This window comes from Ambystoma mexicanum, chromosome 9, assembly GCF_040938575.1.
Source record: "Ambystoma mexicanum isolate Mex_15411 chromosome 9, UKY_AmexF1_1, whole genome shotgun sequence".
NCBI lineage: Eukaryota > Metazoa > Chordata > Amphibia > Caudata > Ambystomatidae > Ambystoma > Ambystoma mexicanum.
The window spans coordinates 481,895,017-481,920,119 of NC_090931.1; the positions used below are offsets into that span (position 1 = coordinate 481,895,017).

Here is a 25,103-nt window from a genome sequence, read left to right on the forward strand (position 1 = left end):
CTCTACTTCCGGGTACCGTGACCATTGGTCGACAGCCACCAAAAAGTATCGTCCCCGGCCCGTCGACCCAAAATCCACATGGACCGTACCCCATGGCTTTTCACTGCGCTCCATCGAGCTGATGGGTGGCGCTTTGTCACCCGGTGTTGCCGCCTGGCAGGCCAGACACCTCTTCACAAAGCTTTCCACTCTCCCTTCCAGATCGGGAAACCAGACTTTTGGCCTTAACCTGGCCTTCGTCTTGACGACGCCCTGGTGTCCAAGGTGCGCCAGCTCCAGCACACGCATCCTTAGTTCCCTCGGAATGACGATTTGCTGCCCTCTGAGAAGCAGTCCATCCTCGGAAATCGACAACTCATCTCTCACTCTCCAGAGCGCCTGTAAGTCCTTCTGTGCTTCCTCCTGGCACCTTGAGTTGTTCCGTAGCACTTCTCTCCAGTCCCCACTCCTCACTGCTGCCTTGATGATGCGGAAGACTTCATCATTGGAGGACTCCATCGCTACGGTGAGCCTCGAGAGCGCCATGGGAAGTGCATTTTCTACCACTTGACACAGCAGACCCTTACAGTCCACTTCACCATTTTCCACTTCGGCATTCTCTTTGTTCGGGTGACGCGACAAATAGTCTGCGGGGTTGTTGGTTCCGGGCCTATACACAAGCTTTACCCCATATTCCATTAGAGCCAGCATCCACCTCTCGATCCGGGGCGGCGGCTTTGATGATGCTCCCGCCAGTATCGGCAGCAAAGGCTTGTGGTCCGTGACCACCACGACTGGCTTGCCCAAAATGTACAGGCGGAAGTGCCGACAGCCCCATAGGATGGCCAGTGCTTCCCTTTCGATCTGAGAATATCTCATCTCAGTATTGGACAGCGCTTTGCTGGCGTAGGCAATGGGTCTCATCTCGCCCCGCTCATCGGGTTGCAGCAACACCGCACCTACACCCACGGGGCTGGCGTCTACCACGACTCCACGGCCGGGTTGAAGTACGCCATGGTGTCTGTGTCTGACAAAGCATTCTTGAGGGCCTGAAACGCCTCTTGTTCTCAGGATTCCCATTTCCATACCGCGTCGTTTCGTGTCAGAGCCCTGAGAGGCTCCGCCATCGACGCTAACCCCCTGATGAACCGCCCACAATAAGTCACCATTCCTAGGAAGCTCCTTACTTCCGTGGGGGATTGTGGTGCAGCAGCCTCCTTTATGTCTCTGACTTTTGCCGGGTCTGGTGACACGCCTGCAGCCTGAAAAATGAAACCGAAGAATCCTATCCGGTCTTTGAAAAATTCGCATTTCTGGCGATGTAAAGTGAGACCCAGTTCTTTCAACCTCCTTAACGTACCTTCCAACCTTCTCAGGTGCTCCGCCTCAGAATCTGCGAACACTAAAATGTCATCACTCATGTTTATAACGCCTGGAAGGCCGGCCAGCGCCCCCCTTATGGTGTTCTGAAAGACCTCAGCCGCCGATGAGATGCCAAAGCTTAGTCGCTTAAACTGTTAGAGGCCTTCGTGTGTGGTGAAGGTCGTGATAAATCTGGAGTCCGGGTGAAGTTCCAATTGGTGATAGCCGGCTCGTAGATCCAGCTTTGAGAACACACGTGCCCCTTGGAGTTCCCCCACAATGTCATCGAGTGTCGGTGTTAAGTGTCTCTCCCTCTTAATCGCAGCATTGGGGAGGCGCATATCAACACAGATCCTTACCGCTCCTTGCTGCTTAGGTTTGGGAGCGACCACTATAGGCGATACCCAGGGTGTGGGCCCCTCCACCCTTTCAATTATATCCATGCTGATGACGGACCTCAGTTCTTCCTCAACCTTCTCCCTGAGATGAAACGGGATTCTCCTATGCTTGAGGGCCACTGGTCTAATAGTGTCGTCGATGTGTAGCCTTATCGGGGGCGCTTTCAACTTCCCGACCCCTTCAAATATGTCCGCAAACTTGTCGAGTAAGCCCACAATGTCTACTTGATACACCTCCCATGCAAAATGCACCAAATCAAGTGCTTCAGACGCGGCACAGCTAAGCAACGAATGGGGACTCACGTCTGTGACAAAGAATCGCGCTCTGATGACCCTGTCCCCCTTCGCGACTGGCGTGATAAACACCCCTTTGATAGGCAGTGGGGCATCCCCACCAAAAGTGAATATCTTTGCTGCCGAACTGTCCAGTGGGGGAGGACCTGGCAGCTTCTGATAGTGGTCCTCAGCCAACACACATACTGATGCGCCTGTGTCAATCAGGACCTGTGTCGGCACCCCTTGAATGTCCATCATGCATTTAGGTTGTCTTTTCTTCTTAGCCACAGAGGCCAGGTTTGAGATGAAGAACACCTCTTCTTCGTCCTCATCCTCCTCCTCCTCTTCGGCCAGCTGCAGTCGCTGTAGTTCTTGTTCCAGTGCCGCAATGCTCCTTAGTCTTCTGGTCCCACTGCTCCTGCTTCGTGCAGGGCCTCTCGGCACCGAATGGGACCCGGAGCGCGACACATCCGGGCGTAGTGCCCTGGCTTGCTGCACCGGCCGCACGACCTCGACACGGCTGGGCATTCCTCTGCATGGGGCAGGTCGTACCCGCAAGCCGGACACATCGACCCCGACTCAGGAGGATGACGAGTTTCTTGCCTTTTTTGTCCCCACCTGTCCTTTGTTCCAGGCCGTCTACTTATGCCAAATGCATCTTCGGACGTGCTTGGGTGCCTTGCAGCATCCATCTTGGCCCCTCTCACATCCGCCAACTCATATATTCTGCCACTATCTAGGATCTGCAGCAGAGTCCACCCCGGTTCCCTTAGCACTTGCCTTCTTAATTTTCCGGAGTTGCAGCCTTGGATGAGTTGGTTCCGTATCATTAACTCGTCATTGTCCCACCGACACGTGGTGGCCATCGACCTCAACCTGGCGCAGAACTGATCAAGGGATTCTCCTTCTCTCTGCTTCTCACCACAAAACAGGAACCTCTCGTAGTCAACATTTGAGAGAGGAATGAAGTGGTTCTCCAGCGCAGTTTTTGACAGTATTGTACGTCACCACCTGCAGGTTGCATGATTCGAAAATACGTAGGACATCCAACCCCGCAGAGTATCGCAGCGTAGCCCTCTTCGCATTATCATCGGTAATGCCAGTTGCAGTAAAGTACATCTCAAGTTTCTTAATCCATAGCAACCACCTGGGCCCCAGCTTGGATGGGGGGCCTGACACATCAAACTCTTGCATTGGTAGCAGAGACCCTTGTTGTGGCCTGACTGTACCTGCCGCAGTACCTTCCTCCCCATCGCTTTCCGCCATGATTACAGGTCGCACAGGCACCTCCTGGTGGTATAGAGGCCGCAACCTTACTTGGGGTTCTTGAACCTGCTGCCAGACGGTTGCCCACTGTGTCTCTTCACTTCTTTCTTTCCAGGAGGCGTCAGCGTTCCAGAGGGGAAAGAGAAGAAAAAAAAATCGTCCCCCTGTGCTGGGGGACAACCAACGTTCCAAAAATTTGAGCTAAATAGCTGTACAGCGGCGCACGAGCACCTGTTCAGGCCGCTACCGCTGCACGTGTATCATGGGATCATCCGCGTCGGGTCTGTGACACGCTGCGACACAAGAGCACTGCCGATCACTCTCTCTCGCAGCTGCAGTGCGTACATGCACGACGTTGCCGTGGCTATGGATCCCATCCTCGTCGCCAGTTGTTATGTGGTCCCCAGGGTCTCGGGGAACTGTCAGGCAATCATGCGGCCCCACTCGCGTACTCACACAAGGAGACACGGGACACGCTGTTGGTCTCTGCGCGAACTGCCGCACAGGCGCGGTTTATTGGAACTGCGCATGCGTGGCCGAGAACGAGGCCCACGCATGCGTGACAGTGGCGCTGAGACTTCACAGTGGTGACAGGCTGCCACTTTCAATTCAAGATCCCTATTGCATGTCTTTTGTTATGCCCTTCCAGCAAATTCTGTCTTCCTGGAAATGCAATTGGGCAAGGTCTCTTACACCGATATTCCCGTCAAAACATAATTGCAGCAACAAGATTGTCCGGACACGTAAATTCCACTCGGGGATGAAGTCTGCTTCACATGCGAAATCAGGCAAGGTTTGCTCAGTGAAACTCTCACTGAGCATGGAGACGCCTGTTTTGTAGTGAACACTACTTCAAATATATAGTCTCTAGTAGATAATTGTCTTTTTCATTAAAGAGATGCAACTGCAATAATCTTCAATTAGTCCAAAGTTGCTAGTATTCAAATTATATATTTATTAGCAGGCCGATGCATTTCTGACACTAGGTCCGTCTTCAGGGCGTGCTCTAAAAAAAAATAGCAGACCTAAGGTTGTAGAAATCACTTCTACTTTCACTTCTACTTTCACAATGGAATTCACAAAGTAGAAAACAACATAGTAAGGCTTAAAGCATACCTGTCAAATAATGCACTGCGCTTAAGTACTCTAGAATTCACTTACATTGCAGTAATTCGCACACCGCTCTATCTGAGATCGATCAATGCGTTATTACTGCTGGAAACAGAAAATAACGCAATTCGGTAATATTGTCCTTTGTATTTACTCCACATCTCAGTAATATTAGCAACCTTACTCCTACGTCCCGTCCCCTTTCCTCCATACTTATGGGACATTCCTCCGTCCTGTGGGACGGGACCGGCACACTTTGTAAAAATCATCAAAATTTTCAAAAATATGTCTTTCTCTTTTTACGGCCGTAACCCCGTCCTCCTTAGCTCTGCCCAGCGCATCGCCCATCAGTCCTTTTCTCTGCACGTTCGGGACTGGACGCACTTACATCTTCAGTATATTTTTTCCTTCCAGTGTCCTCCTCTCCTGCTCCGGTTTAGCGGTCACGTAGTAGTCCGGCTATGCTGTTTCGGTTAGATTTTCCTAATTGTTCTTCCTGTGAGCAACGTTTCGCTAGGGCGGATCCCCAGCATCTTTGTTTAGAGTGTTTGTGTCCGGATCACCGGTGGGACTCGTTCTTCTACTGCGATTCCCTTTCGGTCCGGGCTCTTCAACGTCGTCTGGAACAGTGGGAGGAGGTGTTCCAGCGTGTTCCTCCTCCGCATTTTCAGAGTTTCATCGATGAGAAGAAGAGATGCCCGGTAACTTCTTTCATTTTTAGGGCACCCTGACTGGGGGACTCCTTCCCGGGGTCTTCCTGGTCCGGGAGGGGCTTTAAAAGCTCTGTCACCAGGGTTTCCCCTGAGGTGCATTCTAGGCCTAAGAAATGTACCAGAGTTTTCTCCGAGGTCCTCTGTAAGGGGCCTACTCACACCGGATTGCAATCCGAGGCCCCTCCTGTGAGGGTTATTCAACGGCCCAGTTCTACTGAGGCGGTGGGTACCGGAGCTTGCTTTGAGGTCTCCTTGTCTGGAGCTTCCCATACCGACACCGGGGTGCATCCCGAGGCCTCTATTGAGGTTTTCTGTACCGAACCAAGGTTCGAGGCCCCTCGTGAGGGAGCTGTTACCGGACTCGGGTCCGAAGTTCCTCTATTGGAGGCTAAGGTGACTGACAGAACTGAGAGGCCTGTAAAGGTCTTGTTGGTGAGGTGGGTTCCTCATCAGTCCCGCTCTAGTGGGGATACTGGTTCTGTTGAGGGGGCACAGAGTGAGGTCGCTGAACGTAATTCCTCTGTTACCGGCGTTGCCGAGGTTCCTCTTTCAGAGGCTAATTTGGCTACTAGTATGTCTCAGAAACATCCTAGGCCACACAGTACCGGCTCTGCCGAGGTTCCTCGTGTGAAGGCTAAAGTCAAGGCCCCTGACCGGTCTGTGGAGCTCCCTGCCTCACTCACACACGTGACGCAGTTCTCCTCAGGCGTTGACAAAATGGCGCTTGTTCCCGCGCCAACTGCGACTGCCATTTTGGACTCTTCCCTTACACCTACGCTATCAGCGTTGGGTGCTGGGTGCATCTTTTCGGGTGAACAGCGTTTTTCTGGGGCACCCTTTCGTCCAGTTTATGACTGGAACGCTCGGATGCCATCACAACACTCGGTCTCGCTCCCTGCGGCATCTGCACCATTGATCTACGTCAAACCGGCTGGTGAGGGCCCCTCTTGGCAACCTTCTCCTTTGTGACCCTGGAGCTATTCCGCTCATGAGAGGCTTTCTCCTGCCACAATGTCTAAGCCTTCAGCAGAGGATGCCTTCTTTGGAAAATTTAAGAAGCTAATGCATTCCGACCCCATGAAGGAATATTTCAGAGGTCTTTTTAAGGAAATCTGGCCTCCAGGGCCCGGTTCCGTTCCGACGGTGCACGTCACAGCACCGGTTCTTCCGACAGCAGTCCCACCGATACCAGTTGGCCCACCTCCAGCCCTTCTTCCTCCGCCTCCCTTGTCTCCATTAGACAAGTCTTCGGTAGAGCCAGGCGCGTTGGATGACGCACAAGGGGATCAGGATGGCGATGACCAGCCCCGCTCTGTTAGCGCGTTCCATTATCGGGTACTGGACATGATGACTCTTCTGGATGTTCCAGTACCTGAGGCAACACCTATGCAAGAAGCGGCGCTTTCGGGGCCATTCACCTTGCCTCTTCAGGAGCGCACCGGCTTGTTCTTTCATAAGGACGTTTTGGCCGAGGTCCACAAAGTCTGGGATAAGCCACACTCTGGACTGCATGTTAGGCTTCATACTTCGGATGAGGTAGCCTTAGCATCTTGCCCGCTTCCTTCCTCCACAGTGGTGGCGGCTGACACTCTTCAATCCAGGCCAGCTTTAGCGTCATCTACAGCAGCGACTCAGGCTCTGGCCAAAGAGGACAAGTTGCTTGACTCTTTGGGGAGGAAGATATTTGCTAATTCGGCTCTGCAGTTGCGCCAGGCGAACGCAGAGCTCATATTAGCGGGTGAATATGAAAATGTGGAAAAGTCTGTCGGAATTTGAGGTGTTCATTCCTGCGGACAAGCTGGATGGTTTTAAGTCAGGCTTGTCAGATGCCAGTGTCCTGGCGAAGGATATGCTTGAGTCTGCAGCGCATCATGTCAACACCTCGGATCGGGGCCTCATGATGGGCGTGGACACGTCTCGTCAGGCTTGGCTTCACACCACAAAGTTTTCCAAGGAGGTGCAGGATAAAGTTCTGGACCTGCCTTTTGATGGCAAGGAACTGTTACATTCGTCAACGGACGTAGAGCTGACTAAAACAAACGACAGCACTCAGACAGCCAAGTCTTTGTCCGTTCTGGTAAAACCACCTTTTAGGACTCGGAGAACGCCTTCGCAGCCTTGGTCTTCCTCTGGTTTTTGGAGGTTTCTAGATCGGAAAACACAGAGAGTCGATCCTCCAGCTGGAAATTCCCACCGGCGTCAACAGCGAGGCCGGTTTTTCTCTCGGTCCTCGGCCTCCTCCTCAGGATCTGGGGGTCCCGCCTCTGAGAAGCCTGCTAAATGAGGGATTTTGGCGCTCGCACGAGACCCCGGTGGGAGGCGCATTGCGTCTCACTGGGAGGCATGGCTGACCATCACCGAGGACCGGTGGGTCTTGTCAGTAGGTCGGGCGTGCCTCCGCTTGCCCCTTCCCCCACCCTTCAATCCTCCTTTCCAGCAGTCGGGGACGCCCTCCCTCAGAGCCGATGTCCAGAAGCTTCTGGATCTCAAGGCGGTGGAACCCGTTCCCCTAGGGAAGTGAGGGGAGTTCTTCTACTCCCGTCTGTTCATGGTGCCCAAACCCAACCAGGCTGGCCTGCGCACCATCCTAGACCTTTCCAAGTTCAACCTTTCTCTTCCCCAAGAGAAATTCAAGATGATCACCCCCAACCAGATAAAGTCCTCTCTTCAGAAGGGCGACTGGCTCAGCGTGGTGGACCTTCAGGATGCTTGTATGCATATCCTCATTTGGAGCCCGCATCGGAAATACCTACGGTTTTCCATGGGGGAAGAGCATTTCAGTTCCGTGTTCTCCATTTTGGTCTCGGCTCGGCACTGCGTGTCTGTACAAAGATGAAGTCGGTCATCGCAGCTTATCTTTGGCCTCAGGGTATCCATGTGTATCCGTATTTGGACGACTGGCTTCTGCGCAGTCCCTGTTCACTGAAAGCCTCGAGCAGCCTTCAGTCTCTCCTCCAGCTCCTGTTCCACCTTGGGCTGTCGGTGAACTGGCGGAAATCCTCCATGACGGTCTCTCAGGACTTGATTTTCCTGGGTTTTCGTTGGAACATGATCAATTGCAAGGTATACCTGACTCGGGACAGAATGGCGGATCTGTTCGCCACGTCTCAGGTGTTTATGCAGTCGGAGAGCATGTTGGCCTGGTGGTTTCAGAGGCTTCTGGGCCTCATGGCTTCGTGCGTGCTTGCTCTTCCTCTTGCTCGTCTCAAGATGAGGCGGACGCAGATGGCTCTTCGGGGCTCATGGCTTCAGGCAGTGGATCCAGATTCCAAAATGAAACTGGTTCCATCGTTCATGAAGACGGACCTCTTGTGGTGGTCGTCTGTCCGCAATCTGTCGGTGGGCGCTCCCTTCCAGGACCCTTGCCCACATTTGACTGTCACAACGGACTCCTCCTTTCTGGGTAGGGGGCGACGCTGGATCATCTTCAAGTTTCAGATCTCTGTTCGCCACAGGACAGACAGCTTCATATACATTTTCTGGAGCTTCTGGCTGTATTCCTGGCACTGAAAGCGTTCAAACCAAGTATTGTCAACAAGATGGTCCGTGTCCGCACGGACAATGCATTGTCCATGTTCTATATCAACAAGCAGGGGTACCAGGTCTCCTCCTCTTGTGGATCTTGCCATTCAGATCTGGGAATGGGCCATTCAGCATGGTATCTGGCTGGTAGCGGTTCACATCCCGGGCCAGCTGAATGTCACTGCGGATGCCCTCAGCCGACGAGTAATTGTCAGCTACGAGTGGGAACTGAACACAAAGATCCTCTCTGACATTTTTCGCTGTTGGGGCACTCCAGAAGTGGACCTCTTTGTGACATCTATAAACAAGAAGCTTCCCCTGTATGCCTCCAGGAATGGGCTCAGAGCCTCCTCACTTGGGGATGCTCTCGAAATCCCATGGCACAATATGAAGGCCTACGCCTTTCCGCCTCTTCCTCTGATCCATCGGTGGCTTTGCAAGCTGAGGAACACAGTGAATTTCTGCCTGCTGTTCATAGCCCCTTGGTGGCCAGCCAGGTTCTGCTTTTCGGAGCTTTAGCATCTATCAGTGTGCCTGCCGCTCAAGCTTCCACTGGTTCCTGACCTGCTTCACCAGAGCGATCAACAACTGTGGCACCCATCCCCACAATCATTCGGCTTGGTGGCTTGGTGCCTGAGTTCAGATTTTTAGAGCATTTCAACTTGTCAGTGGATAAAATGCGCATTATTCAAGCGGCCAGGAAGCCCTCAACAAGATCTCAGTATAAAAGTAAATGGCAACGCTTCTGTCACTGGTGTTTGGCGAGACAGGCTACTATCGACACAGTCCTGTCTTTTTTCTCACATTTGGCAGAGTCTGGCATCCATGTCTTGTCCTGCAGGACATATTTATCGGCTGTTGCCGCTTATTTGTCCACTGACCAGTGTTCCTTTTCACTGTGTAATCCAGTCATTAAAAGAGACTTTGAGGGCCTGATGCATTTTTAATCTGCATCCAAGGTGGGATTTGAATGTGGTCCTTACAGCCTTGTGTCATAAGCCTTTTGAGTCCATGGCTACTGTCGATTTTAAGTACCTTTCCTGGAAAGTGTCCTTTTTGATTGATGGGACTTCGACAAGGCGTGTAAGTGAACTTCAGGCCTTGTTGGTTGAGCATCCATTCCTTACTTTTCATAAAGATAAGGTTGTCCTGCGAACGAATCCTGCCTTTCTTCCTAAGGTGGTCTCTGATTTTCATCTGAATCAGTTAATTTAATTGCCTGTATTCTTCCCAGACCCGGCCTCAGAGGCCAAAGGGTTCTACACTGCCTGGACGTTAGAAGAGCCCTTAAATTCTATCTGGACAGAACATCTGAGCTCAGGAACTCCTTGCAGCTTTTTGTGACCTCCGGAAATCCGCAAGGAAAGCCTGCCTCAAAAGCGACCATTTCCCTGTGGATCGCTGCCTGTATTTCTGAGGCGTATACCATTCAGGGTCTTCGGGCCCCAAAAGGAATTCATGCTCATCTTGTGCGGGGCAAGGCGGCTGCCATTGCCTTCCAAAAATATGTTTCCTGGGAGACCATCGCAAAAGCGGCTACGTGGGCCTCCACATCAGCTTTTTGTAAGCATTACTGTCTGTACCTGAGCTCCAGGGCTGATGCTCAGTTCGGTCAAGCTGTGCGTAAGAACCTGTTTCAGTAAGAAGTTTCCATCCACCCGTAATTCCTGTGAGGAGTGCTTGGGAATCTCCCATAAGTATGGAGGAAAGGGGATGGGACGTAGGAGTATAACAAATTTACTCACTGGAGTGATTACCTTACTCCTAGTCCATAGTCCCCTTTCCTCCATACGCACCCCGCCGTCCCCTCTAAAAAGGTTCCTCTGTTATTGCTTAAAGGTCATAGACCTGGCGATAGAAAAGGACTGATGGGCGATGCGCTGGGTGGAGCTAAAGAGGGCGGGGTACCCCACGTAAAAAGAGAAGGACACATTTTTGAAAAATGTGATGCTTTTTCCAAAGTGCTCCAGTCCCGTCCCACAGGACGGAGGAATGTCCCATAAGTATGGAGGAAAGGGGACTATGGACTAGGAGTAAGGTAGTCAATACGGTGAGTAACTTTATTATTACGTATTATGTAACATGGAATGGTAAATCTGTTTACCTTGATTTTTATCCACATTTACATGAAATTACTCTGAAGCTGTAGAAGCCAAGTGCATCGCTCATATGACCAACAGATTAGTTTCTTGGTCCCTGCAATGTGAGTAAAATAAAAGAAACTCTGTTCTAATCGTTTGAAAAATAGGTGCAGGCTAGGATGTAGTTGCAACTGCATGTGCGTTAACATAGCCAAATCCATAATAAAGTTTCTTACCTAATCGTGTGGAACAGCATGCCTCTTCTCAAAGTGAAAGGAAGATAGAGTGGTTTGTCAGCGAGCAAAATTACTGTGTTGCGTCCTGGCAAGAGGAAAACCTCGTGAGTATGGATGTTTAAACTCTCTGCTGATAATAATAATATAAACTGGCGATCACTTACTTGTTCCATACACAGATGCTGCATATTTGTTTTAAACAAACGTGCAATGGTTTAACTGGGTCTCCACGTCGGCAACATCGAGTGTTGTCATGGACACGGATATGCCGAGACCCTCGAGGGGTTTATATATGCCACGTCATCTCGTAAATGCGTGATGATGTATGGCCGTAATGACATGGGCTAATGGGATAAGTAGTCAAATTGTCTGCAAGAGTTAACAAATCGTGGATGAAGCTAAATCTGTGCTTGTTGCATACTTCCATTCATCTACTGGTCCTGCATCATGGAACTTAAGTGTAACAAGTGAGTCAGTACATTATTGCTTTATATGGCAAACTGTGAAAAACTCAATCTTTCAACAGAATTTGAATTTCTCAGATGTCGACTTGCAGTGGATTACCGTCCATTGGGACAAGTTGTTCCTCACATGTCCATTTTACATTGTTTACATTGCTCTACGGAAGGCTCTAGCCTTATACAGGGAGCTCCTTTCATCAAACACAAACACCAGGTCATAGTTACGTCTGATGCATCCAGGGAAGACTCAGGAGCCCACACCAGCAATCTTCACACCATGGCAGGGGTCATCGGACAGAACAAAAATCCTTGCACATTGACGTCCTGAAGTTGTGGTGGGTGTTCTGGCCACTGAAGCCATTCACCTCAGAAAGCATTTCATGTGTTTACAGACGACGCAACCATTATGTTCTATATCCAGAAATTGAGTGGTATCAGATCAGCGATCCTCTCAACCATAGCGCAACCCCTCTTGGAATTGGCATCTTTCTCAGGGGATGTTGCTGTCTTCTTTCCACCTACCAGGCATCCACAACTCTGTAGCCAATTCCCTCAGCCGGAACTCTGCTCCTGCCACGGATGGGCACTCCTCCAGTATCAAGTTATAGGCATATTTCGAACATGGTGGATATAGACCTGCTTGTTACCTGGGTCAATTTAAATTGTCATGACTTTGTAATTGGATTCCTGCAACCATGCAGCCTGGGTGACACCTTCATGATCACACAGACAAACAAAATCCTCTCGTATCTATAGTCTTGTAAGCCTTCATGCAGTGGCGGTGCAGACTGACTCTGGTGGCCCATGCATGGCCAAGTCAGTTTTCATTTGCTCCTGGCTCTTTCATCAGCACCGCCAGTCCAGCTCCTGCAAGTTTTCAACCTCATTTCCGGGACAAGGGAGCGGATCACCTTCACAACCGAGCCTCACTCCACCTTATGTCCTGGGTACCACTTCTTACAGTTTGGGCAGGTATACATGCCCTGGGATGGCGGAAAAACCCTGGTGAAAGCTCGAGCTCACACTGCTGTTTCTTGCTACGATTGTAAGTGGAACCGTTTCAGAGTTTGGTGTGCTACATATGGAGCAGACACCTTCCACCTCCAACCACAACAAATTCTGCCTCATTGGCTCTCCGTGGCATGCAGCTGTCTCTCATAAGTTCTCTTGGCTACTGATTCCCTCATTACTCACTTCTTAAGGGCCTGCTTTGGAATTCAGCAATTGCTAGCGCTGGTTCCTTCTTAGGAAAACAAGGCATGTGACATCCTTTTTCAGTCTCTACATTGGACAGACATTAAAATCATGTCATGAAAATGTTTTTTTTGGGCGCCATCTCCTCGGCCAGGAGAGTGGTTGACATCCAGGTGCTATCTGTATAGCCGCCTTGTCTTGTTTTCCACAAGTCTGAGTTTCTTTTGATGTCAAACTCTACATTTGGAACTACTGTACCCCTATCATTTCCCCTCGATTAACCTTTGATAAGCACAGTATTGCCGTTCCAAGCCATTACAAATTTTGTTGCTGATGCTCATGGCATTTGGACCAACACCCATCTGCAACATGCTGTGCAGGTCCTCCATCTCCCAATGATTTTCTGACTGCATTTCATTTTTATTCACCTGGTCAACTGGCCCTCCCAGGTCAGCCTAAGGCACTTTCTACTAAAGCAGCCTGATTTACCAATGGCCCTCATTTCCGGTGTCTCGCTCATGGAAATCTGCAGGGCAGAAAGATGGAGGTCCTTTCACACCTTCACCAGGTTCTGCTGTGTCGACATAATGGAGTAGTCTTGAGTTTAGCATGCTGTCCTGTGACATCTGTTCACCTGAGGTGTGCTTTGTCCTGAAGGTGAACTGTATCCTCCTCCCAGCGTGGCATTCCATGCATGGAGATCTGGGTGAACTGCTATATAATATATTCAAATAAGCATGTGAATCCATAAAAGATCCAATGCTGGAGAAGGAATACGTTACTTACCTTTAAATCATGTTCTTTAGCATTGGTATCTTTCATAGATTCACATGTTACTCTCCCTCCTACCCCACATATGGCTCATCTTGACTTGTTTTGACACTATCGCGTGTGTTATGAGAATCCGAAGATGGCTACAGGGGTGGAGCTATAGGAGGCACTGCCTATTGGGTGAGGGGTAAATGACCGAAAACAACACTGAGGGAACACTAAAGCAACAGCAGTGTTTTCTTCATTTCAAATTAGGCTGGTTTAATCTTACTTCCCACTCTGGTGACTGGGAATACTCATACAAGCATGTGAATCTATGAAAGATACCAATGCTGGAGAACAGTGTTTCAAGGTAAGTAACGTCTTCATTACTAAACTAAAATAGTTCTAGGTTGCTACTAAATTTAGAGAATTCTGTTCCTTCATATAAATGATTTGTGGGGATTTGGGCTACTGCTGCTGTTGGAAGACATCAGATGTTGTCATGGATATGTTGATCAGAATAATTATAAAAGTGGCAAATTGGTTAAATACTATATTATTTGTCTTTCCAGTGGCAATACAAACATTTTGTGACCTATTTAAAAATTATACATTTAGCACTTTTTTTGTTGCACTCAGAACATTGCTATCCCTCAGATGGTATGGATATTGGACCAAGAGATGGCAGAGGTACAGGCAGGAGAAGAGAACACCAGCAAAAAGAGGTTATAGAGTGTGTGACTAAGCCCCTTACCCAGCCCTTGAGGTGAAGGGTGGGTTACCCATGGTGACAGGGTGCGGCTGCCCACTAAGTGATGCTGGGCCTCGAGGTGGTGTAGGTTGAATCCCCTGCTTTCCCCAACACACCCCAGTCAAATGGCAGTGGCTTGTCGCCATGAGAATACCACTCATCCTGTCCTTTTAAGGGAACCTCAAAGCCTGTGTAGAATGTGCCACACTCATTCTTGGCACTAGTCCCCACATCAGGCAGAATCTATAAGTATTATAATCATGGAGCAGGAAAGAGTAGCCGCTCCTGTTAAATGGTGAGCTCGCTGAATGTTTGAGCAGCAGCAATCTCTGGAGGGAAGGTTATCTTTGTCTTTAAGGCCCAAGTCCTATCAGAAGCATGTGGGTGTTTACAGAGAGCAGTGGAAAGTGCCAGATCACGTTGAATGTAGGGGGAGGCCAGGGAAGAGGCCTTGGTGCTATGGTGAATGGAAAGGAGACTGGAGAGAGAAGGTGAGGGAATGGCAAGAGGATGTGTTGATACAGAGAAAGGTGACAACTAAGGAGGAGGAGGAGAGGAGGCATGTAGGAGAGCAGAGTGACAAATAACTGCAAAAATGAAGAGAATACCTTAAGTATGAGATTTTCCTGAATTGTAAAGGAGGATGGGGCGTTAGGAACCAGTGCCAGGTCCCACAGGTCAGACGTAGTGTATCAGTACTCCACCCACCCTACTAATAATAATACTGACCCGCCCAAGTGGCCTAACACTTGCTGGAAGTTATGGAGCTTGGGCTTGGTGGCTCCCAGCCTCCCTTCTGCCACTGCAGGGTTCTTCTAGAATGTGTGGGAAACCAGAAGCTGTCTCACCCGCTAGTCCCCCGGGATCTGTCATCAGGTGGCCAGGACACAGCCATCTCTTTTGGATCGAGTTCCTGGGGTGGACCAGTGTGGGAGTATCACCTGGGTGGGGGGTCTTTGGGGAGTGGGAGTAGGACACTGGAGGGTGAGACGCGGAATCCTCTTCCATGTAATACCTTTACCCTATTCTATCAGGTAGGATACTTAAGAACTCAACCCCCATCCTTCCACAACACAAACACTTTCCCACAGAGAGCCTGCTATGAGAGAAAATGGACTAATACCCAAGCTGCATACCTGACATGTCCCAATACACTGGTCAGGCAGGGTCAGGCAATTACTGACCATCATGCGCACCAGACTTCCATTATACTTCCCCACACGGATAAAAGGCAGAGCACGAGAGTACACTCTGAGCGAGGCAAAGCAGACGAGGAAACAGCGGTTCCAAGATGGCAGTTTAACACGAGGAGGAAGACGGCGAAACCGAAGGGGATCACAAGGAGGGAAGGTCCCTTGACCTTTTCAACAAGGAACCATTAATTTCACCAAACCTCAAGAATAGAAAGCGTAAGACAGGAAACCAGGCTGAGGAATCCTGCATTGTGTGTCGGAGGTACCTGGCGCCCTTCTGTGTACATAATCAAGGTGGGGAGAATCGCCAGTTGCCATGGTACTGTCCTTGGTTCCAACAAGAAAGCAGCGTCAGTGAAATCAAAAAAGCCGGTGAGTTGGGGAGACCGATACGAGACTGGTCTGTGTTGAAGCCAAAGTTGCAAGCAGCAACATTGTATGACGAGTGCTGGATCTGAGAACCTTGAGTGAAACACATGGAGTAAAGTTGAACTACAGACGAATGATTGAACTTTGAAGCCAAAATATATGATACCTTTGGCAGAGTGATCCGGCACCGCAGGCATGCTCAATCTAAATTGTCCAGCTGAGAGTTGACAAAAGTGAAAGAGAGGCAAAGGATTGTGAATCGAAGTGGTCCTGCAAAGGTTCAAGCAAAATCCTGTGCACAATCAAAGGTCTTCGATATTGATACAGTAAAGAAAGTTGATGGCAAAGTAGATAAATTGGCCCGAGCCCGGCAGAGGTAGATTGATTGAAGATTTTGGGCCTCATTACACGGTAGGCGGTAACCATGGCGCTATCAGCGCCATGGTTGCCGCCGGTACCGTACCGAGTCCGCCTTGGTGGATGGCGGAATTACTGCCCTACTCCAAGGTGAGCGGGGGCGGTAATTCCCCATTCACCAAGGCCCTTCCCCATTCCCATTTTTGCCCCATAGGGCATAATGGGAATGGGGAAGGTGCTAATTACGGTACCACAAATTGCGGTACCGTAATTAGCTCCGAGGTCCCTTTGCGGGTCCCGTCCTTAACGCCTGGAAAAACCAGGAGTTAACGGAGGACCCGCAAAGGGACCTCGTAGTAAGGCGGTAAGGGTTTACCGGTACCGGTGCCCTTACCGGTACCGGTAAACCCTTACCGCCTACCGTGTAATGAGGCCCTTTGTGTTAGAATGGATCTGAGTCCGGCAGAGGAGTATCCGGGGTAAACCGTGAGTCACCCAAGAAATTGGATACATGGAAATCCTAAGAAAATTGTGTATATGTGAAAAACAAACTTTGTGTTAAAGTGGATCTGAGCCCGGCGGAGGGTGAACAGTAATTCACCTGAGAAAAGTGTGCGTAGGAGAATCCGGGAAGTAAAGGAACTTGGTTATTTCTTTGTTGCATCAGGCCCTCTCAAAGAAGAGACTTTTGACTGGCAAAGAGACTTTGGTACAGAAGGCCATGATGTTGGAGTTTTGAACTGCACCCTCATGTTTGAGAAGCCAGAGAATGTGCTAAGAATGTGCCACTGTATCCCATGCTAAAAACGTGAGGAAGGGAAACCAACAACTTGAATATCTTGACATATAATTTCTTGAAAACTTTTCATTTGCATAACATTGTTTCCCTCACTATTTGTATTTAGAGGTAAGGATTGGCAATAGGTTTATTAGTATAGGCCCTTTGATTTTGACAAGAAGCCATTAGGACTGTGTTATTATTATTTGATCTTTGTAGCTTGCTCCCATCTATAGATTTATAATTAAATAGGCGTTTTTCAAACCCAATTAAGGTTCAATAAACACCCTTGAACTGTGGTCACTTGTGTGTGTTTTACTGTTGATACCATGCTGCCCTTACAAATGGACCCAAGAAAGAAGTGCAGTAATACTTTAAACCCAGCACTGTGAGTGACTGTGGATCTGACAATTCCGTCTTGGAGGGAACCCATATTGAGAGATCTGGATACCTGCTGTTTTGTTATGGTTTTCTTTAGTTGGCCCAAGTTTAAACCCTGTAAACCTATATTTGTTTGAATCCCAGTTTGTCGTGTGTTTATGTCTCATATATTCAACAAGACTAATGAAAACATCCTTAGTACTGCCTTTACCCTGCAGTTAGCACTACTGCAAGTTTATCATAACAAGGTACAATTCTCCTCTCCTTTTGCATTTTGTAATGCCACCCCAGACCAAAACAGACTTTTCTACTAGAGTCCACAATAGCATTTAAGCTACTCGGATTTTAGGTTTTTGGCACGATTAGTTATTTTTCTTTTTAGATATCTAGTCCTCTTTCCTGACAGATCCCTCAATCTGGTAGGATCGGCTACCATCTTGTGTGGCTTAACTGTAGCCTCTTCTGCCAGACACTGCCCTGATGAAGGAATTTGATGGTCCCAAATGCATTGGCTAACATTGTCTGTCCGCTAACTGTTGAAGATGATACAACCATATTAAAGCACAAAGCAAGACCCAAAACAAAATCAATCAAGAGTCATACATTCTTACAATGAACTTGCGGTAGTGCTAACTGAAAAGGTGCATTCAGCACTAAGGATGATTTCCTCTGTTTTGTTGAATTATATTACCATTTGTGTGCATAGATGGCCTACTGTCTAGCACCAAATGCCATTGTTAAGGAGAGTCAACTGTATTGAATTGTCAGTTGGTGTCCACTCCCTCCAACTGTGTCTGATGGATTCCCACACAGTTCATAAGAAAGTGATACATAGAAACGTGTGGAGACACGAAGAAGAAAGGAAAGAGTGGCACAAGACACAGCTGAGATACATTGGAAAGAGGGCAATGGTTGACCAGAGAGAAGAGAAAGGGGAACATTTGGGAGATTGATGACTTTGGTCTTAAAAGAGCTGAGCATAAGGCACCAATGTGCCAACCAGTAGCGGATGGCAGGGGAAAGCTACATATACAGGAGGGATAGCTCATGAGTCAAGGAGATGATGATTTGGGTGTCGTATGCCATAGGTGGTAGGAGAAGACAAATAGGAAGAGTTTACTGCGAGAGGTGTAGAGTGTGAAGAGGAGTGGGCCAGAAATTGTTAACTGGGTGGTAGTGGAGATACCAGTTTTCTATTTGCTTGAGAAGGGCCAGTCTGATATGTAGGAGGAAATGCAGTCTAGGTCATATGAATTGAATTTCCTTGAAATTTCAAAGTGTCAAAAACTGATATAATTATCTGGAACAGGAGTATGATTTTCACTATTATGTATGCATATAAAGGGAATGTTCAATTCTCATGGTTTCTTTGTTGCTTTTCTTTTCAGGGAATGTCGTTCGGCAAAATACTCTCTTGAAAAAGATCTGAAGGACAAATTCCATGCTATAACAATAGATGACCATTGCAGCACTCTGACAAACAACTCACCAAATATTGGCTATGTATCAAACGTTGCGCGAATTGAGGGCAAGTAAGTAAAATCGTTTTGGCCAACTATATACTCTGCGCCTATCATTAATTTGTCATTTGTGGTAATAGGCAGCACATGGACGGTTTCATTCAGGTTTCCTAGTTCAACTAAACTGACCTATTTGGACCTCTGGTTTGCTGAGAATGGTCTTTGTTTTGAGCATGTGCTGAAAGCGAACTTGAAGTTGGAAAAGATTGGTGGGTGGTGTAAGAAATTTATTTTTCTCACATGGCGGGGTTGCTTTGTTCCCAGCACTTCCCAACACTTCAACCATACAGGTTGAAAGCTGTGCAAGCCGCTCTGTATGGAGCCGAAGTTTGGGGATATGCAAATCCAATTGCTTCGGGAGTTACGGAAAATAACTTTTTTAAATCCTTGCTCATTCCGTATAAGGGAGCTCCTAATGCATTTTCCTTTTGGAATGTGACATCCAGCCTATAGACAATATCATATCCCTAAGGCCGCTGCTCTTCTGGACGCGTTTGTTTGTTTGTTTGTTTGTTTATTATTTGTAGTGCGCGCCTAACCCAAGGGTAGCAGGGTGCAGGAGAAACAAGAGGATTGTAAAGCTTAGGTTACAGGAACGCAATAGATGGAGTCCAGCTGAGGTTACATTGCTGGACAACATCAAGAACAGTGAAAACCAAACGGCCAATTACAATTACAGGAGATATACAATATTTACAAGTTAAATGATATGTCTAAACGTAGACGATCAGTAGATGTGCAAAGTTATACACAATTTACAGTAATTAAGTATAGCGCGGCAGGAAAAGCGTTAGGTGTCATGTTCCTTGAGCCAGAGGATGGTATTAGATCTGAATTGAGGGTAAGGAAGGTCTTCCTGATGGATGGTGGTAGGGAGTTCCAGAATTGTACTGCTTTGACAGGAAAGCTGTTCCCTCCAGACATAGTGCGTTTGAATCTTGGCACCAGAAGAAGGTTAGAGTTGACCTTTCTGGAAGGGCGGCAGGATGCTGGTCTGGTGAACCTCGTTATCAAGTATTGAGGGGCAGCTTGGTGGGGGCATTTGTGAGTCAGAGAGACAGATTTATGGAATATTTTGTCTTTCATTGAAAGCCAATTAACAGATCTTCTAGTCTCTGAGATGTGGGCTTTCTTCAGGAGGCTTAGTGCAGCTCTTAAAGCATTATTTTGTAAAGTTTTAATTTTGTTTGTGATATATTTGTTGCTGCCTACATATAGCGCATTACAATAGTCCAACTTAGACAGGATCAAAGCTCTGGCTAGGGTGATGCAATTGGTGGGTGAAAGGAATAGTTTGGCTGCTTCAATAAGTTTGCATGTATAAGATGTGGCAGATGCCATAGCATTAACTTGTTTTTTGAAGGTAAGTGTGGAGTCTAAGTAGAAGCCGAGGGTTTTGACCTCCTTGGCTACGGTAATGATGTTATCAATTACAAAGGAAGAGTAATTTTGGCCCAGTTAATAAGGTTGGATGTGGTGCCTAAGATGAGGAGTTCTGTTTTGTCATCATTCAGTCATAGACCATGTGAGGCCATCCATGCGTGGATGATGAGGTACACTCTATTTACAAAGGCCAAATCCTTGTCATAATCCCCCGTCAGCGGGATGAGGATCTGTGTATCATCAGCATAATTTGTGTAGGTGATAGGCAGACCATCTAGATCATTGAAAAGGGGCTTTGTAAAAATGTTGTATAAGGTAGGAGAGACACAAGAGCCCTGAGGCACGCCGCAGGTGATGGGCGTTGGGTCAGCAGCTGCTAGTGGGGAAACGACTTGCATAGTACGGTTGTTGAGAAAGGATTGGATCCAGTCGGTTGCCTCTTGGGAACATTTTTGCTGCCGATTGTAAGTGATTGCAAAGGATCTCATGGTCGACCAAGTCGAATGCAGCTGAGAGATCAAGAAGTAACAGTAATGCTGTCTTACCCTTGTCTCTCAGCTCATCTATCTGTGCCTTAAGATCTATGAGTGCAGTCTTAGTTCCATGCTGGGGTCTGAAGCCTGCATGTCGGACTCCTAGAAGGTGATAGTATTCCAAGTAGTGTTGGATTTGTTGGTACGCTATTGTATCTAGGATTTTGAGAAGGAACGGTACTGTGGTGGTGGGACAGTAATTTGTGGGGATGGAAGGATCTAAATTGGGTTTTTTAAGGAGTGGGAGGACCCAGGATTGAAGTGAAGTAGCACCAGGCAGCCAATCAGATGCTGCGGTGCTGTCGGGAGAAGATGCCTCGTAAATAGGTGTCGCAGACTTGAGCGGCTATTAAGCACTTTGGGGCCAATGGCGATTTGTGGCAACGATAGTTAAATCTCGGCTGGGCAGCAGAATTGAAGCTGTAGACGCTTCAACAAACATAAATAGGACATTTATGTGCAAGCAGCGATGTGGCTTAGAAATTAGCCAAGGCACTGCTGCTTATCATCAATCCTCGTATCTCACTGGGGTATTTTGCAGGTCAGCTGCTTGTATAGCAGAGGTCCTGGTGGGGGGAGAGAAGGCTCCTGCCCTCTCCTCCCAGCTGCTGGGCGAAGTGTGGTCTTAGCAGGCAGAGACAGGCCCCGTGGCTGGACATCTACAGCTCTACTGGATTATAGGCTAATGTTGATGGATTTTATATCGCTGAAGCACTGCAGTTCAATTCCATGGCTTAAATACGTCCAATTTTGGTTACGTAAATTTGATTTGGCTATTCTTTGGGAACGGCAATCTGCCCATCTGCTATGACCAAGGAATGTACAGACATGGTTAAGGAAGAGAGCATAACGGAATGTAGGAAGTCTATGGTATCATCTTGTCTCAATCTTTCTTGTGGCCCTCATTATTTGGGATGCAAAGAGGATTTTGGTTTTGAAACTTATCTTCATTTGATACAACCCCTGTATCTACAATACATTTTCTTAAACCTGAAAGCTGCAACTTTAAAATAGCTGCCTATATGGAGAACTGGTCTCCAAATAATACCTCTATTTGTCTGATGTGTTGGGCCCCTAAGGAGACAGCCGTCCATTTTATGCTGTTTTGCCCTGGGTATGAAGTATTAAGATCCAGGTATTTGCTGCCTATGTTCAGATCAAATTACATTTGTAGGGTTATTGATGCACTACATTTCTGTTCAATAACTGGCGAGCCCTCTGTGGTACAGAATGTGGCCAAGTACCTCCATAGGGCCTAGCTAAGGAGAACAAGAGTTTTTAATGAACTTGATAAAGTTATTACTGGTGATATTTAATTGTTTTTTTATTACATTTAAAATTTTTGTGATGACTGTATTAGCTATTTAAGGTTAATTTTTAATCATGTATAATGAAATAGGTGAAAATTGTGCTTTGATGGTTTAACAACCAAATAAAGCTTGTGTTTTTGATTTGACTAAACTGACCTATTTTAGGGTATTATTAGGTTTGACATGGAACCTCACTATCGCTTCAGCTAAAGCTTTTACTTGGATTTTAAGTTTGTCTTTAAGGTATATTACAGTTGTTTGTGCTTAGTATGGAACTATAACACCCCTTTCATAACATTTCCTAACATGTATTTCTCCTTCAAATAGTAAAGTAACATTAAAGTTAGACAGTTTAAAAAACAGCCTTGGAACTACAAACCTCCAGTATTGGGTCTTTTATCGATTTCACCTCTTTGGATAAACCAATTAACATAAGAAACTAAACATATTCCCACCATCATTCAAACCCAGAATTTCAGTCCCCCACTGAACCAGGAGTTACCGCACGGAACCGTGAGGTTCCTCGGCACGCATTAACAAGAGCGCCCACCCGGAAGCAAGTTAGAAGCTTTCCCGTCCACACGGACCACAGACCGACATTTTTGGGGTTAGAATATGAGGGTGGGGTCTCCTGAAACCAGAAAATAAATATGTTGAAAGTAACGCTTATTACGGCACACCACAAAGTGTTGTTCGCTCTATAGCCCTGATGAAAGTGGTTCAATCTGAATACATCACTGAAACCGGTAGGCTTTTTGTCGACCTGTAACACAAGTGATGAACCAGCAACTTGGTGGCTGGTCGCACAGTGATCCTCTCGCAAATTGAAACAGAGGATGAAGATACATTCCATACTATGAATGGAGTCCAAAAATGTCAAGACTCGTTCACAGCGTACGGAAGAATACACTGAGACATCTCCTTTTTTTTTTAACTATGTTCCCAGAGTAAAACGCAGTATTTTTGGCAATACTTTCCAGATAAATTGAATACAATTTGAAAATATTTCCTTTGCAAAGCAGTTGACATGTATTGGAACTATTGAAAGACGTGTTTTAAAAGGTAGGAGGGCAAAATCAACAGAATCCATAGATCTCAGAAACTTGTCAAAAATACAAATTGATTCACCTGATATCCAAATGTATGTCCATGATGAACAGGGCAATACTCGGGTGCAAGACCCTTGATGGCCCAACACATGTGTGTTATTCGACAATATGTAAAATAAGTGTTCCATTACAGTGGATGTTGTTTCTTTCTGAGTATAAACAGAAAATTAGAAGAATGGTGATGTCAGAATGCCGCTTGGTGTCTAGAAGGTTGCCCCAGCAACGCCCTCCCACCCCCCATATAGAATGGCCAGCAGGGAAATACGTACTGGCTCAAGTATGAGCAGAGATGTGGGAGGGATAGACCTTGAGAAGGGAGCACTCATGCTAGGGTGCAGGCATTAGAGATGGGAAACCTACACAGAGATTAAACCCCAACCCTTTGCCTGAGTCCATAGATCTAGAAAATGCCAAGCCCAATTCTGCCACTGTCCTGTTGTAAAGAGATTTGCTGCTCTTGAGCTTAGTTTGCGCTATAAACAATGAAATAAAAGTAAAATAAGGAATCCAGCACGACATCACAAGATGTACAAAAACAAGTCTGCAGGGGCCTGAACCGACAGCGAGAGGGCGACACCACTAAATGCGACATGGCAAGCAAATCTAACAAGCCAATTTCCTCATCTGATAGATATCCTTCCAGTGCCAGCTGCTTGGAGACTTTTTTCGACAGGGAGCGCAGTACTACTCGACATCAACCATCGACTCCTGTTGACTCAACCGAGCCACTCTTCGACTCCGGACCTGATGTCGGCCGTATATATATTTCGTACTGCGCCCAGTACCTCAGTTCCTTTTTTCTGCCCATTCAGCATGCTGTTTATCAGAACAGTTCTCTTCCGTGAAAAATGTTTGTTTGATCTTCATTGATATGTTGTGCCCTAAAGCTTTGGGATTTAAGCGATGTCAAGACTGCAGCTCGAAGATTTCCATCATGGACCTGCATGGTATCTGCGTGTGGTATCTTGGGAAAGAACATGATGTCGAGCAGTTCGGTTCCTGTCATTAAACGGACCCGAAGTCTATTAGGGAATGATTGACAAAGTTAGCCCTCAGGTGGCCTGCTTTGAAGTCCCTGGCATGTTCGACCATCAGGTGGTCGGGCCATGACACTGAAGGCCCCACACCCGAGAAGGAGGACAGGCACCGCAAGAAGGCAACGAAGGACTCACACTCCCGAAGCACATTGCGCCATTCGTCCTCCTCTTCCTACCATGAAAAGAAGGGATGCCATTGGTGCAGACACGTCATCCATTCGTCGGAGGAGCGGGGTACATACTGCCCGATTACAGGTGCCCTGAGGGAAGAGTGGAAGGCATTTAACAAGCAGATGTTCCAGCTTTTCGGAAAGGCTGCAGTGTATTGACTCCAGTCTCATTGCTGCAGGCAGGTCAGGCACCAGTTGCCCCGGTGGCTCTGACATCAAGGTGGCCTTGTCAGGTCCTAAGCCCTTAAGCTCGGCCTTGACATCCGTGAAGCAGACTTTGGCGCCTGTGGCCCTCGAGGCATCAGCGCTGGTAGGCTTTGTGAGAATGACCCCGTCAACGTTGGCACCGGCAGTCGAGCGTCCCTTTGCCCTTGAGTCACGATCTGAGTTTCCATGAGTTTGATTTACGATGAGGAAGGGTATCGCTCACAACGGGGGTTCTTATTTCCTTATGGACTAGGCCGACTTGCTGGCCCTGGCTGAAGGCCTGCATGATGCAAGCCGGCTGGACTCCTCCCATGATCTTGACTTGCAGCAGGACACCCCAATTCCCAGTACAGAAGGACAGTGGAGAAAGTGATCCTGACCTTGGGCCTGGCTGCCCCGGTCAAGCCCCTTACTGAAAATCACCATACAAACATCTTGGACAAAGGTCTGCAAACTAAGAGGGCATAGCCTTTAATGTGACCATATTGGACCCCATCAGTACTTTGTGGCAAAAGCTGTGTTCCTCACAAGCTGTGGACCTAGAACTCACAAAGAATGCAAACCGGCCAGGGGAGACCTACCCTTCCTGTCATCTCACCCTATGTCAGAGGGTTTTCAGGTTCAAGCCGTCAGAGTGATCTTGTCACCGGTCAC

General features: G+C 47.8%; 1 protein-coding gene across 1 annotated transcript in view; it reads left to right on the forward strand.

Annotated features, from left to right (window-relative positions):
* Window positions 1-25,103, forward strand: part of TEKT1 (tektin 1) — an 880,590-nt gene that overhangs the window by 581,611 nt on the left and 273,876 nt on the right. The window contains exon 5 of the mRNA XM_069615027.1: window positions 18,569-18,712. Within this exon, the coding sequence (XP_069471128.1) occupies window positions 18,569-18,712 (144 nt within the window). The remainder of the gene's footprint in view (window positions 1-18,568; window positions 18,713-25,103) is intronic.